Genomic DNA, 14,873 nt, shown 5'->3' on the forward strand with positions numbered 1-14,873 from the left:
AACCACTACGACATCCTCGGTAGGCCCACATAAGGGCAAGGAAAACTCACACCCAGTGGGACGTCGGTGACAATGAAGACTATGAGAACCTTGGAGAGGACGAAAGCAATGGATATCGAGCGGGTCTAACATGATACTGTGAAAGTTCAATCCATTATGGATCCAACACAGCCGCGAGAGTCCAGTCCAAAGCGGATCCAACACAGCAGCGAGAGTCCCGTTCACATCGGAGCCAGCAGGAAACCATCCCAAGCGGAGGCGGATCAGCAGCGCAGAGATGTCCCAAGCCTATACACAGGCAAGCAGTACATGGCCACCGGATCGGACCGGACCCCCTCCACAAGGGAGAGTGGGACATAGGAGAAAAAGAAAAGAAACGGCAGATCAACTGGTCTAAAAAGGAAGTTTATTTAAAGGCTAGAGTATACAAATTAGTTTTAAGGTGAGACTTAAATGCTTCTATTGAGGTGGCATCTCGAACTGTTACCGGGAGGGCATTCCAGAGTACTGGAGCCCGAAATTAAAATGCTCTATAGCCCGCAGGCTTTTTTGGGGGCTTTGGGAATCACTAATAAGCCGGAGTCCTTTGAACGCAGATTTCTTGCCGGGACATACAATCGGCAAGATAGGCTGGAGCTAGACCGTGTAGTATTTTATACGTAAGTAGTAAAACCTTAAAGTCACATCTTAAGTGCACAGGAAGCCAGTGGAGGTGAGCCAGTATAGGTGTAATATGATCAAACTTTCTTGTTCTTGTCAAAATCTAGCAGCTGCATTTTGTAACAACTGTAATCTTTTAATGCTAGACATGGGGAGACCCGAAAATAATATGTTACAGTAATCGAGGCGAGACGTAACAAACGCATGGATAATGATCTCAGCGTCTTTAGTGGACAAAATGGAGCGATTTTTGCGATATTACGGAGATGAAAGAAGGCCGTTTTAGTAACGCTTTTGATGTGTGACTCAAAGGAGAGAGTTGGGTTGAAGATAATACCCAGATTCTTTACCGAGTCTTCTTGTTTAATTGTTTGGTTGTCAAATGTTAAAGTTGTATTATTAAATAGAGGTTGGTGTCTAGCAGACAAAATCGTAGCCAAATTCGTAGCCAAAACCTTCTACCATCTAATACCCGGTTGCGGTATTAGATTTGGTTTGGTTTTTAAAGTCATCTTTAAGTTTATTAGCGTAATAAACTTGACCAAGTTTATTACGCTAAACTTGGTCAAGGTACATTTTAGTTATATAGCACATTTCTAAAACAGACTACTGCCCCTAAGTGCTGTACAGATTAAAACAGAAAGGTAAAATATTAAAAAATAATCATCAAAATCACAATAAGCAGGAAACATTCTATATATAAAGCACAGTTAAAATGCATTAAAATTGTGCAAAAAAAAAAATTTAAAAAGGTAAAAAATTTATAGAAATCACAATAAATACCAAACAATCCATAAAACTCAGTTAAAAATGGATAAAAAGATAAAAAAAGTTAAAGTTAACGTACCAATGATTGTCACACACACACGAGGTGTGGCAAAATTATTCTCTCTGCATTTGACCCATCACCCTTGATCACCCCCTCGGAGTTGAGGGGAGCTGTGAGCAGCAGCGGTGGCTGCGCCCGGGAATAATTTGTGGTGATTTAACCCCCAATTCCAACCCTTGATGCTGAGTGCCAAGCAGGGGGGTAATGGGTCCCATTTTTATTGTCTTTGGTATGACACGGCCGGGGTTTAAACTCACAACCTACCGATCTCAGGGCGGACACTCTAACCAAAATGCCACTGACACATGTCCAGCTCAGCTTGTGTTAAACACCAGCGCAAGTAAGTGAGTTTTTAAAGAAGATTTTAGAAGTATCAGGAGATGTTGCCATTTTGAGATTCAGAGGGAGAGCGTCCCAAAGTTTAGGGCCTGCTACTGCAAACGTCCAGTCTCCTCTGGTCTTCAGTCTCGACCTTGGGCATTCTAAAAAGCACTCGTCTGATGACCTTAGCGCTCTGACAGGGGTGCGCAGAATAAGTAGGTTAGATATGTATGGTGGAGCCAGCCCATGGAGAAATTTAAAAACAAAATATAAAATATTCAATGGCTTCTAAAATCAACAGGCAGCCAGTGGAGAGAAACCAGTACAGGGTGTGATGTGCTCATGTGTCCTCGTTACTGTGAGCAGGTGTCCAGCTGCGTTTTGGACCAGTTGTAAGCGGTGAGTGGTAGACTGATTGAGGCCAATGCCAAAATTACAGTAATCCAAGCGGGATGTTATTAGTGCGTGCACGACTATTTCTAACTGGTTTATGGGCAGGTAAGATTTGACCTTCTGGAGAGGTCTAAGTTGGAATAAGGCAGTTTTTACCAATGGGATTTTTTGTTTGTCAAGTTTAAGAGTTACACTACCACTTCAGCATATTAATAAAAAAAAGTAGACTGTTACAAAATCATGCTGATTGTCAAATATGTTAGATAATACAACATGTGATCGTTCTACTTCAATGTAAGCTTTGATTATTTATAAGGTGCCTCCATGATTTTAGCCTTTTAAAGTTTCACTTGGACAACTAATTTTTGACCTTGATATTTGTCAAATCCTAGTTACAAACTTGAATATGATTTTTTTTCCATGTTCAAAACACTTGTGATCTATATAACAAGTAAAGTTGGTTATTTGGTCAAGACTTTGCACAAATTATGTTTTAGAGACCATCTTCAAGGCGCTTTCTGATCGTCTCTTCAAGATGTGTCATTTTGTGAGCAGTCTTATTTACATTCCTCCACTTCGACTGCGTGCTTCCAAGTCTACTGACAGATGTAAGTCAGAATTATACGCTGAGTTTATTTGAAATGGCAACTTCGGAGGATGCATTTGCATGTATGAGGCAGTCAGCCCCACAACAAAATGATTGACAAAAAGGAGCTTATTGACTACAGCATTTGACTACAATAGCGAACTCAGACAAAGATCTTTAGGTAAATTACTACCATATATGGAGATATCCGCTGACATCACAATTGTGAAAAACGTCACAAATTGGGGCAAATTCCAAACGGCTCGTTTGTTTGAAGTATGAAGAAAGGCAATATTATTTTACAAATATCTGTGCATTGCCTCCATGGATTATTTTTTTAAATATTTGGGATCTATGCAGATTTGAAATGCTCAAAAACAGGTACCAATAGGTAAGAAAGGTTGGTTTTGCATAATAGGTCCCCTTCAATAGTGGTATCGTATCAATAGTGAAAAAGTTTTATCAGGACACCCGTAATTTACACATTTATCAACCCATTCAAATCAGTTTGTTACAAACAGATGTAGACTACCTAACAAAAAATGCCACATCCCGTAAATCCCCATTTTCCGTACGTCATCTCAATTCAGCCTGTGATCTTCAGCATTCACTTGCAATTTTGACACAATATGTATTTTCTGGTTATGCATCCGTTTGCATCTATCCATCATGCATGGTGTGTGTTTGTGTTTGCTGTGTGGTTTGAGTGTAGCGGAAGTTACTGAACCTCTTTGTGACAAAAACACTTCCTGTTTGTTAACCAGGAAGGAGAACAAATGAGAAGAACATCAGAAAGCAGCAAAGACAACGTCACTTTTGAGGACAAACTCCGCACAGGTAGGATCGATTTCATTTCCAGGGCATGCTTGTGAATGATTTTGTTGTATGGTAACACACGAAAGCTTTTGACGCAGTTTAGTATGACAGAGACTAACACTCAAGAATAATATGGAATAATAGACATACAAATGAATATTTATGATGAACCAAACCTAAGCTCTGCACCCTTCTACTTTTTTGGACATGCTGTAGTTATACAATGGAAATCAATCAATGTTGACTTATATAGCCCTAAATCACTAGTGTCTCAAAGGGCTGCACAGTAACTGTATGCATGTTCAAAATCTATTACTCCTATAACCACACTTATATTCTTCTATATTGAGTACAGGTGGATCCAACAGAAAAGCTCTTAGGAGGCAGAAACGCATTGAACAACAGCTTCAGGATCCCTGGGTTCGCCTTTCAGACACTTCCCCTGAAGATCTGCCAGAAGTCAACCACAACCGTCAGCTTCTTCACCACCTTGCAGACAGCACGAAGTCTGTCGGTGTCCACATCGCACCTGTCATCATGAGTACTGAAGAACACACCATAGACCTGACTGCTGAGAAAAAAATGGAGATCCTCAGCGCTTTAAGGATGGGGCCTCCTGTGGCACCAAAACCTGCTTGGTTTCGGCAAAGCCTGAGAAAGATTCGCCATGAGCAGGACCGGAAGAAGCCAGATGAACCTGTCAAGACGAAGCAAGCTGGAGGATTTTATAGAAGTTTTAATGTTAGATCAGCCTCATTTGTGGCCAATCGGTCCATCAAAGACAAGATCCATTCATTTGAAAGCTTCTCAAACAGTACAGACAAAGAGGAAAAAAGGAGTCCTGTGGTTTTGTCCAACTCCCTTCAACTCATGGATCAACATTGGGACAGAAAGTATGAAAAAAACAAAAATGACAATCCAGACAACACGCTTAAGCGATCTGCGTCTGAAAAGGGAATAGAAGGTGCACAAACATCTGCGCCACTTTCTGCTAGTCTTGAAAGTACTGGAAAATGTATTTTTTTTAATACAAAGCCTCAATCCAGCCAGTCCCTTGCAGACTCCCCGTCTTGTCAGACTAGTACAAATCTAAAACATGGGGGGAAATGTTCAAATTCAGTTTCAGCGCAGCATACCTTGACCGTCCAAACATCCAGAGAACTAGAAGGTGCAGAAGTAGAACCAAATTTACTCAGTGGGTTTGCGGAGGAAAAAGCCTTCTCCACTGCAAGCCTCACCTCTGTGGTATTCAGCCATACTGAAGGGAAAAGTTCTCCAGAAAGAACAGAACAGAATGCAGCAGAAAACCAAAGAGAACTTGACCTGAAGTTGACCAATCTACCAACAGACAGTACCTCATATCAAGATCCAGGGGGGGAGAATTTTAGTAAAATCCTTGCCTTTAGTAACCAGGTACAGTATTTTCACTCCACACTGGACTTTTCATTTGGAACCTCTGCACATCCATCTAGCAGCCATAATCCAAAAACAAGTTTTAGAGATACTTATTATTAGAACAAGAGAAGACAATTTCCCTGGAAATTATTAGGGTGTCCCCATCCGATGCTATGACTGATTTCAGCGAAACCACAAGTATCACATTTTATTGACTAGCATATAAAATCAGATACAAGTGGTACAACAGCAAGTTAAAGGGGTTGTTTGCAAATGCTCAAAGTTGCATTTTGTAAACCACAAAGTAGAACAAGAACACCATCTGTTCACTCATGTTACATTAGTGCTTTAACAGAACATATACAAACATATTCAGGTTAAAATATTCATTTTAAATACCTTGTTATCTCTAGGTATCGCAAGCGTTGATGCGCACCCTACCAATTTCCACTGACCATGGAAACACCAATCCAGATCTCTCAGGATCCATTGTCTCCGATATTATGGACTCTCTGCCGTGTGATGCTGTTTCAGATGTCACTGATCCAGGGTTTTCTGTTAGGTAAGACTTTCATTTGTGCTGTTGTTTAAGCAAGAAAGTGCTGTTTAGTTTCTGTTCAATAGTAGGTGGGGACTGAAATGAAAGTGAAAACAAAACAGTTCCTGTTTTGTGGTAGCTGATGTGATGTTTTTACAAGATATGTACATACATAGATCATACAATTTGTTTTTCAGCTTGGCCACAATCAGAGAATGTAGCATTGAGTTTGGACAAACAGGGTCCCAAGAAGTTGCTCTTTCTTCTTCTGCTGGTGCTCAGTCAGTCATCTCGGTCATCCCGCCACAGGAAATACAGATGATGATCAGAGAAGTCAGAGCTCTGGACCACAACACACTAAAGGTGAAAACAGTGGTGTTGTGTAATAATGTTTTTATTAACTATTAGGGTCATATTATACAGAGAAACCCTTTGCCTGTTGGTACCTGCTTTATTGTATTTGGGTTTCCTAAAGGTGAAGGACGTTTTATTTCAAACCATGGAGCCGTTTAAAATTTGCCCCACCTTGTGACATATGCATATGCCCTATTGTTACTTCAACTGATATCTCCATGCGTGGTCGATGTTTTCTTAGATTCTTTGTATTTGTCGGCTGTATATTTCTGTTATACGACCAGCTGGCATATGCTAAAATACTCTGGTAATGGTTGTATTAACAAGCACAGGTCACTACACTAACTCCTAGCCTCATCTGAGGAATAAGAAGTGCCTAGCTAACTTTTGTGTTTCGTTACAATCTAACTACTCGGACGCAGGGCCCAGTAAGACTCGCAACTGGACAGGAAATCTGCAGCTTATCTAAGAACACTGCCTTGATATAAGAGTAATTATGCAGAAGGATTTACCCAAAACTACAGTTAATAGCGGGGACAGTTTCCACATCCTATGGCAACACAATGAAGCAATTAAGTCTAATAACATTAGATTTGTCATGCTTTGGCCATGGTAGGAAGGTGCTGAAACAGGGCGCAGGAACACAGAGGGCAGTACATGTGGCCATGAAACACCAGCAAACAACAATAATTCAGCAATCCAGGGCCCTCATGTAACAACTGTTGTGTGTCTTTCCTACTAAAAAGAGATGTCCTTTCAAATCCAGAAAACGGCGTACACGAGTAAAAATTGAATTGTATTAAAGTGTGTGCACGCACAAACACAAGCACATTTATTTGCTCCATCGCAACCTATCTGGAATCTGCCGCTTTGCACACCCTGACCACGCCCCCTTGTACATGCGTTAGGAGGTGAAGTAAAAAATATATTCATATAGAACTTTTTCTCTAGAGACTTAAAGCGCTTTACATAGTGAAACCCATTATCTAGATCAGGGGTCACCAACCTTATTGAAACCAAGAGCTACTTCTTGGGTACTGATTAATGCGAAGGGATACCAGTTTGATACACACTTAAATAAATTGCCAGATATAGCCAATTTGCTCAATTTACCTTTAACTGTATGTTATTATTAATAATTAATGATATTTATCTTTGTGAAAACACTGATCATCTTATTGATTTCTCACAATAAATATATATACAAACAGATAAATATTTTTATAAATATATTTTGACTCTTTAAAATAAAAAGTAAACCGAAAAAAAGAATAGAAAAACTAGCTGATTTGAATATTTTTGAAAAAGAAAAAAAAAAAAATGTCTGGATCATCATTAGTAATTTTTCCTGATTAAGATTAATTTTAGAATTTTGATGACATGTTTTAAATAGGGTCAAATCCAATCTGCACTTTGTTAGAATATATAACAAATTGGACCAAGCTATATTTCTAACAAAGACAAATATCTTTTTTTAAATTTTAATCATAATAAGTTTGAAGAAATATTTCACAAATATTCTTCGTCAAAAAAACAGAAGCTAAAATGAAGAATTAAATTAAAATGTATTTATTATTCTTTACAATAAAAAAAATAATTTACTTGAACATTGATTTAAATTGTCAGGAAAGAAGAGGAAGGAATTTAAAAGTTAAAAAGGTATATGTCTTTAAAAATCCTAAAATCATTTTTAAGGTTTTTTTTTTTCTCTAAAATTGTTTTTCCGAATGTTATAAGAAGCAAAGTAAGAAAATAAATGAATTTATTTAAACAAGTGAAGACCAAGTCTTTTAAATATTTTTTGGGATTTTCAAATTCTATTTGAGTTTTGTCTCTCTTAGAATTAAAAATGTTGAGCAAGGGGAGACTAGCTTGCTATTAAATAAATAAACTGTAAGAAAATAGAGGCAGCTCACTGGTAAGTGCTGCTATTTGAGCTATTTTTAGAACATCTGGTCCTTACGGGCTACCTGGTGCCCGCGGGCACCGTGTTGGTGACCCCTGATCTAGATATTTTAAGCTATGCTTAAACCAGTGTGAGTGGCACTGGGAGCAGATAGGTATAGAGCAGACCTGGGCAAATCAAGGCCCGGGGGCCACATGCGGCCCGTTAAGCTTTTTAATCTGGCCCAAATATTTTTTTTTATTTCTTTAAGATGGAAAGTGCAGCTGCCATTATGATGTGCAGTCATGTTTTGTAATGACCGTACGTCTCCAACTATACAAAGTATATCAATGGTTAGAATCTGTGCTTTTGCATGATATATTAGTTACTTTGGTAATCAATTAGTTACTATGGTAATCTAAGTCACAGCAGCTCAGCTTTTCCACAGTGTGTTACCAGAGCCTGAAATGTGGGTGTCAGAGACAGAAACGGAAGGAGATTTTTACAACAAAGTTAAAGTAAAGTACCAATGATTATCACACACCCACTAGGTGTGTTGAAATGATTCTCTGACCCATCACACTAACAACCTACCGATCTCAGGGCGGACACTCTAACCCCTAGGCCACTGAGTAGGTTCTAAAGCTTAGTGATATATCAGATGCATCAGATAGGTGTTTTTTTGAGGTTTTTTTACCCTTGGCGATCATATTTTGTTGTGTTTTTAGATGTGGATGGAGAGGGGTTGTGACGTTCAAATGTTGTCAATATTTAGTGTTTTATCGTTCATAGTTAATATTGTAAATCCCACATTCTTTATTTTCATGTACATTCTGGGTGTCCCATTCAGTAAAAAAATGTGAAATTCCGTTCCGTTTTTAAGGCGGTCTGTCATAACGTGTTTAGCATTCAATCAGACATTATCGAGAGGTTTTGTATTAGTGTTCCTAAAAATAATACCGGCCCCCAGACACATTATTTTCCAATACAGTTGGCCCCAAGTCAAAATAATTGCCCAGGGAGTCTTGCCCAAGGACAAAACAGAAGTGACTGGGATGGGAGACGCGGAAAATCAAACCTGGAGCCCTGAAGTTTCTGGCACAGCCTCTCTACCACCCAAGCCAAGCTGTTCCATTAAAAGTAGCCATGTGCCTGAGCTCGGCACGGTCTGAACTAGCAGTGGGAGGTGCTTTTTTCTCGTTTTTCATGTAAGTGAAGTGAAGTGAATTATATTTATATAGCGCTTTTTCTCTAGTGACTTAAAGCGCTTTAAATAGTGAAACCCAAAATCTAATTTTTACATTTAAACCAGTGTGGGTGGCGCTGGGAGCAGGTGGGTAAAGTGTCTTGCCCAAGGACACAACGGCAGTGACTAGGACTGCGGAAGCAGGGATTGAACCTGCAACCCTCAAGTTGCTGGCACGGCCGCTCTACCAACCGAGCCATACCACCCCGTTAATTTTTCATATGTCGCTGATGGGCTCGTCAATCAGTCTGAGGAGTAAAATTTGTCACTTATTTATGTGAACTGCTACCCAGCATCCCTCTGTGTGTTGCTAAGGTTTTCACGGCCTGTAGAAATGTGCGTTCGGCAGCTAAGGAGTTGTCATAAGGCAGTGCACATTTCCACGTCAGTCTTGATACAGCTCAACTTTGCTGTGAAAAGGGGCGTACGGCAAGTTTTTGTGCGTATGCAAGCTTGTTACATGAGGCCCCAGGTGAAGGATGCCGATGAGAATCACCTGCTGCACCATAGCTTTACCCAGTTTAAGAAGAGTCCACCCCTGATAATAATAACAGAAGTATACAAATAACCCAGATTAAACACAAGATGCTAAATAGAACTGTAAACACCAGAAACATAAAGATATTCTGAAGCTGTACTACAGCAGAGTGTGATAATAATGACAGTTTTTAATGATACATGTTCATTTAGCAGGCTGCGAGTAATACTAATTTATATTCTTGCAGGGATGACGTTTCAAATAGGGAGACAAACTTTGTAGCTTCATGGCCACGTGATATTGGGGTATGGTGTATCTTGTGAGGGGTAGTACCTTTGGACACCTGTCACGCCGCACATCTTCGTCAAGATAGATGTGGAAAGGAGCACTGCACAACTCTCACTTACAGTATGCCTCCAAGTAGTCTGTAGTGCACACGGCGGGCACACTATGGTAAAATATCTGGGCAGATGGGCTGAACTAAGTTAGAGGGTACCAGTAGTCCCAAAGGACGTCACACCTAAAGTGCATGAAGACTGGAATGGCAGAAAAACAGATGAACTTTTTCAAGTTAATGGCTTTGAAGGCAGGACAATAAGATGTGTGGCACATCAAGGGTCATTCGCTTAAAATTAAAGTTAAAGTACCCATGATTGTCACACACACACTAGGTGTGGCGAAATGATTCTCTGCATTTGACCATCACTCTTGATCACCCCCTGGGAGGTGAGGGGAGCAGTGGGCAGCAGCGGTTGCCGCGCCCGGGAATCATTGACGACAAAGACTTGTGGCCAAGTACAATGGAAGGTTCTAGGGCCCCACTATGTACTAATCCATAATTACAAATGGACCACGAATGACGTAAGGAACAGAACGGAGAGGTTAGGCCCCCTGCAACAACTCCAGGGAAGAAGAGAATTATCATATAAGTCGCAGTTTTTTTTCATAGTTTGGCCAGGGGTATAACTTATACTCAGGAGCGACTAATGTGTGAAATTATTAACACATTACCGTAAAATATCAAATAATATTACTTAGCTCATTCATGTAAGAGACTAGACGTATAAGATTTCATGGGATTTAGCATTTAGGAGTGACAGATTGTTTGGTAAATGTATAGCATGTTCTATATGTTATAGTTATTTGAATGACTCTTACCATAATATGTTACGTTAACATACCAGGCACCTTCTCAGTCGGTTATTTATGCGTCATATAACGTACACTTTTTCAGCCTGTTGTTCACTATCCTTTATTTATTTTAAATTGCCTTTTAAATGTCTATTCTTGGTGTTGGGGTTTTATCAAATAAATTTCCCCCAAAAATGCGACTTATACTCCAGTGCGACTTTTATATGTTTTTTTCCTTCTTTTATATGCATTTTCGGCAGGTGCGACTTATACTCCGGAGCAGCTTATACTCCGAAAAATACGGTACTTCTTGGCAAGTAGGACAGCTTTTGACTGCTGCGATCTGCTGCTCAGATCTTCACATGTTTGTTTTTTCATTCTCAGTCTGACCCGTTTATTTCCTGTTTTTGTCCATCACTATGGTTACACATCAGTCCACCTGTTAGTCTCGCCCCGCACACCTGCTACTAATTTTCACCCTCCTATTTAAGCTCACCTTTTCGGTTTACTCATTTTCGGATCCTAATTTGCCCACGCGCAACAGTGACGACGCTCATCATTCTATGTATGTATTTTCTCGCTAGCTCTCACGCTAAGCCACTTTATTTTCCAGCTTTCATGCTGAATGTTTTTGTTTACTCTTTTGTGTCCTCGTACCAAGTTTTAGTTTTCCTTGTGTTTTATCCTAGCTTTCACGCTAGCGTCTTTAGTTTACCTTTTCTCTTTACACCAGTGTTTTTGTTCATAGCTTTTTATTGTTAAATAAATACCCTTTAACTTACCTTGTTGTGTTCATCGCTTCGACGCATCCTTGGGAAAACAACGCCGGCATTACCATGCCGAAGAAGAGTCATCACACTGACAAAGCTAAATTACAGGGGAACTGCGCTTTTGGGGGGGATTTTGCCTATCGTTTACAATCATTATGAAAGACATGATGACGAATGGATTTTTTTAAGCATTCTAAATATTAACCAAACTGGAATGTTGTCTGTCTATCTGTGTTGGCCCTGCGATGAGGTGGCGACTTGTCCAGGGTGTACACGGCTTCTGCCCGATTGTAGCTGAGATAGGTACTAGCGCCCTCCGCGATCCCAATTGGAATAAGCGGTAGAAGATGGATGGATCGAAAAATATACACAGTGAACAAACAAATATCAACAAAAGTATGAATAAGAATATTGATATCAAAAGGAATTGTCAAAATGTTAAAAAGGTTTGGCTAATGAGTCAGTGTTTTGAAATTGAGGATTTTGAGAAGTATCACAGAACAAAAGAAAGGTATTCTAAAATTAAGAATAACACAACAAAAGAATAATAGAATAACGCTATAAGAGGAAAATTATAATTTGATGAAGAGCAAATAGCAACCAGATGTCTGCATACTGATAAGAGTATCCCAGCAGGCTGATTATACATACAAGTCCTTTAAAACGGACTGAATTTGTTACAAAATAGTTGTATTAGTAAATTGAGACAACGTTGATGTCCAACGTTGGATCCACTCTGTTGGTTGGGAAATTACCAAATTTCAAAGGTCAAATCAACATCACCTTTTGACATTGAATAAACGTCGTCAAACAGCATGTTGTTTCAATGTTGTATTTGTGTTGTACAATATTGGTTGGAAAATGACCGCAATTCAATGGTCAAATCAACTTCAGGACCCAGCATTGATTAAACCTTGTCAAAAAGCATGTTGTTTCAACATTTGGTTTGAATTGCTCAAGGTCATGTAGTAATTCAACAAGTTCTCACCGTTGTTTCAATGTCTTATGCCTACTAGGATGTTGCTATTTACCATATCTCACACTTCAAAATAAAACAAGACTTCAAGACTAAATTAAGACTTTTCTCCTCAGCAACTGCAAGACATCCACGTTGTGATTCTGCATAAAGAAGAAGGAGTCGGGCTGGGCTTCAGCATTGCTGGAGGCTCTGACCTCGAGAGCAAATCTCTCAGAGTAAGTTTTAATCTTACACTCTCTACATCATTATACACATTGCGGAAATGTAACTTCACCTTGTGGGGTCTCAAAATTTGTATTTCGTAACATTAAAAAAACATGAGACAAGCCTAACTTTTGGGACTCACAGTTGAAATGTAACATGAGGTGGGGACAGAGATTAATTTACATCTTTAACACTTTTAGACTATAGTGCTTCTGTAAATATCAGAATACAGGATTATTCTCCCCATATTTATTGCATCACTTTTTTTTCAGACCATGACAAAAAATAATCACACATGTGATTTTCAAATTACGGTAAATACGTTTTGTATTTCTGAACGATGTGAGCAGCTAAAAGTGTGGTAAATGCTAGTAAACCAAAAATGTGTGTCATCTCATCTGCGCTGGTATGACATGAAGTTCCTTGAATCCTTGAAACCAACAAGTTTAAACTAATTCTGCCAAGAAGAGTTGGTGAAAGTGTAAAGTGACCATCTGTTTGATATTTAAAGTGAACATGTCATTAGAAACTGAAATATTGGTGTTTTCTTTGTTCAGGTGCACAAAGTGTTCCCAGGCGGACTGGCCACACAGGAGGGCACCATCCACAAAGGAGACGAGGTGTTGTCCATAAACGGCCAGGCGTTGCGTGGCGTTACGCACGCTGCTGCTACTGCAGCTCTGCGTCAGGCACGCACGCTCAAGCTTGCCGTGGTGGTGGTTTGCAAGAGGACAGAAGAGGAAGGCAGAAGCGGTGATGAGTCGAACCCTGCAAGTGCGTCAGTTTACCTTGAATCTCCATTGAGAGAACTACTGGACCAGCGGGCCAAGGTTCCTCAGAAGGTTGAGAGATAAGCAGCATCATGTGTTTGGTTGCAGAGAAGGACAAAGGCACAATACAAAGTGTGGAGCTGGAGAAAGGAGCAGGTGGAGTTGGCTTTACCTTGGAAGGAGGAAAGGCTTCAATCCATGGAGATAGACCATTAGTCATCAACAGGATCTTTAAAGGTACGGTCATGTTGGATTGTGTTGCAGCAACTGAGTTGGGGAATTACAGAATTCATGTTATAATTCTTCTAACTGTTGACTTTTACCATGTTTTGAAACATGCAACAGACATGTACTACTTTTTATGGGCATTTTAGAGGCAGGAACCTACTTTTTTAGCATGCTGGAACTGTGTGCATATTGCACATGTGCTTTGCAATAATCAAAGGAACACGGTAGAGATGCGCGGATAGGCAATTATATAATCCGCAACCGCATCACTAAAGTCGTCATCCACCCGAACCAACATTTTATCAAAGCCACACCCGCCCGCCACCCGCCCATTGTCATATATCTAATATAGATGATGCAAGGCACTAGTGAGGTTAGAAAGTGTAACTCCCTCCAAATAGCACGGACAATGGCTTTCTTGAACTGATTTATTTGAAGGCTTACTTTCCCTTCAAATTCACCGTGAAATCTGTAATAAATAAAGTACGTTACAAACGTAAAAATGATAACATGCACAGCATGTGGATTAAACATTTTACCAAGTAAAATACTAACAAATGACAAATACCTCGTTGGCCATACCCGGAAGTAGCTTCCTTACATCCGTCGGCAGACCAAACGAGACACTTCAAAATAAAAGTATGCCCACATACTGTTTCAAAGAGTGCTGCTCGTTTTTCGTATGTGGGTAACAACATTTAACTATTTATAAATGGTTGATTTCTATAGACTGGTAAGGTAAAGTGTTGTACCTGACAAGTTTGGGCTACCTAGCTTCTGCAGCCTTCATCAGAGGTGTCACGTTATGTTAGCGTGACATTGTCTGTGACGTGATATATGGTTTGTACCATCAAGAGTTGTCAGATACAACACTTTACCTTACTAGCCTGTATAAATCAACCATTTATAAATACACGTCAGTAGGCTAAATGAACCTCTTCAACATAACATTTAACTATGTATAATGTAGCGGCTGGCTACGGGGTGTTAGCCAATGACTTTGGCTGGGGGGCGGGACTTCCGGGAGAGATAGGGAAGTGACGTTATTGACAGGAAGTGAGAGTTCGAATTGTCCCGGAAAAAGCGTTAGAGACATGAGAGCTGTTGTGTGGTTGTATTACATCTTGTGCAATAAAGACAAGACAAACGAATAAGTTTTATCAGCCTACATTCATGGGATTATTACAATATATATTTCCGAATTGGTTCAACCGCCACTCGCCCGAATCTATTTAAAATCTATTTTTTCGTCATGTCCCCCGCCCGACCCGCGGTTCATCCGCGGACTCC

The 14,873-nt window shown here is 39.9% G+C and overlaps 1 protein-coding gene and 1 long non-coding RNA gene across 3 annotated transcripts in view; one reads left to right on the plus strand and one right to left on the minus strand.

Moving 5' to 3' along the window:
* The window catches only part of LOC133541173 (uncharacterized), a 69,652-nt gene extending 64,013 nt beyond the window's left edge, over positions 1 to 5,639 (minus strand). Inside the window, exon 1 of the long non-coding RNA XR_009803802.1 lies at positions 5,400 to 5,639. This is a non-coding gene — a long non-coding RNA (uncharacterized LOC133541173). The remainder of the gene's footprint in view (positions 1 to 5,399) is intronic.
* Positions 1 to 14,873, plus strand: part of il16 (interleukin 16) — a 123,526-nt gene that overhangs the window by 99,849 nt on the left and 8,804 nt on the right. For both annotated transcript variants that reach the window (XM_061884283.1, XM_061884292.1), the window contains 7 exons: positions 3,554 to 3,626; positions 3,961 to 5,018; positions 5,414 to 5,562; positions 5,736 to 5,901; positions 12,495 to 12,596; positions 13,143 to 13,359; positions 13,464 to 13,592. In XM_061884283.1, the coding sequence (XP_061740267.1) occupies positions 3,554 to 3,626; positions 3,961 to 5,018; positions 5,414 to 5,562; positions 5,736 to 5,901; positions 12,495 to 12,596; positions 13,143 to 13,359; positions 13,464 to 13,592 (1,894 nt within the window). The remainder of the gene's footprint in view (positions 1 to 3,553; positions 3,627 to 3,960; positions 5,019 to 5,413; positions 5,563 to 5,735; positions 5,902 to 12,494; positions 12,597 to 13,142; positions 13,360 to 13,463; positions 13,593 to 14,873) is intronic.

This window comes from Nerophis ophidion, linkage group LG02 (genome assembly GCF_033978795.1).
Source record: "Nerophis ophidion isolate RoL-2023_Sa linkage group LG02, RoL_Noph_v1.0, whole genome shotgun sequence".
In the NCBI taxonomy this organism is placed as follows: Eukaryota; Metazoa; Chordata; class Actinopteri; order Syngnathiformes; family Syngnathidae; genus Nerophis; species Nerophis ophidion.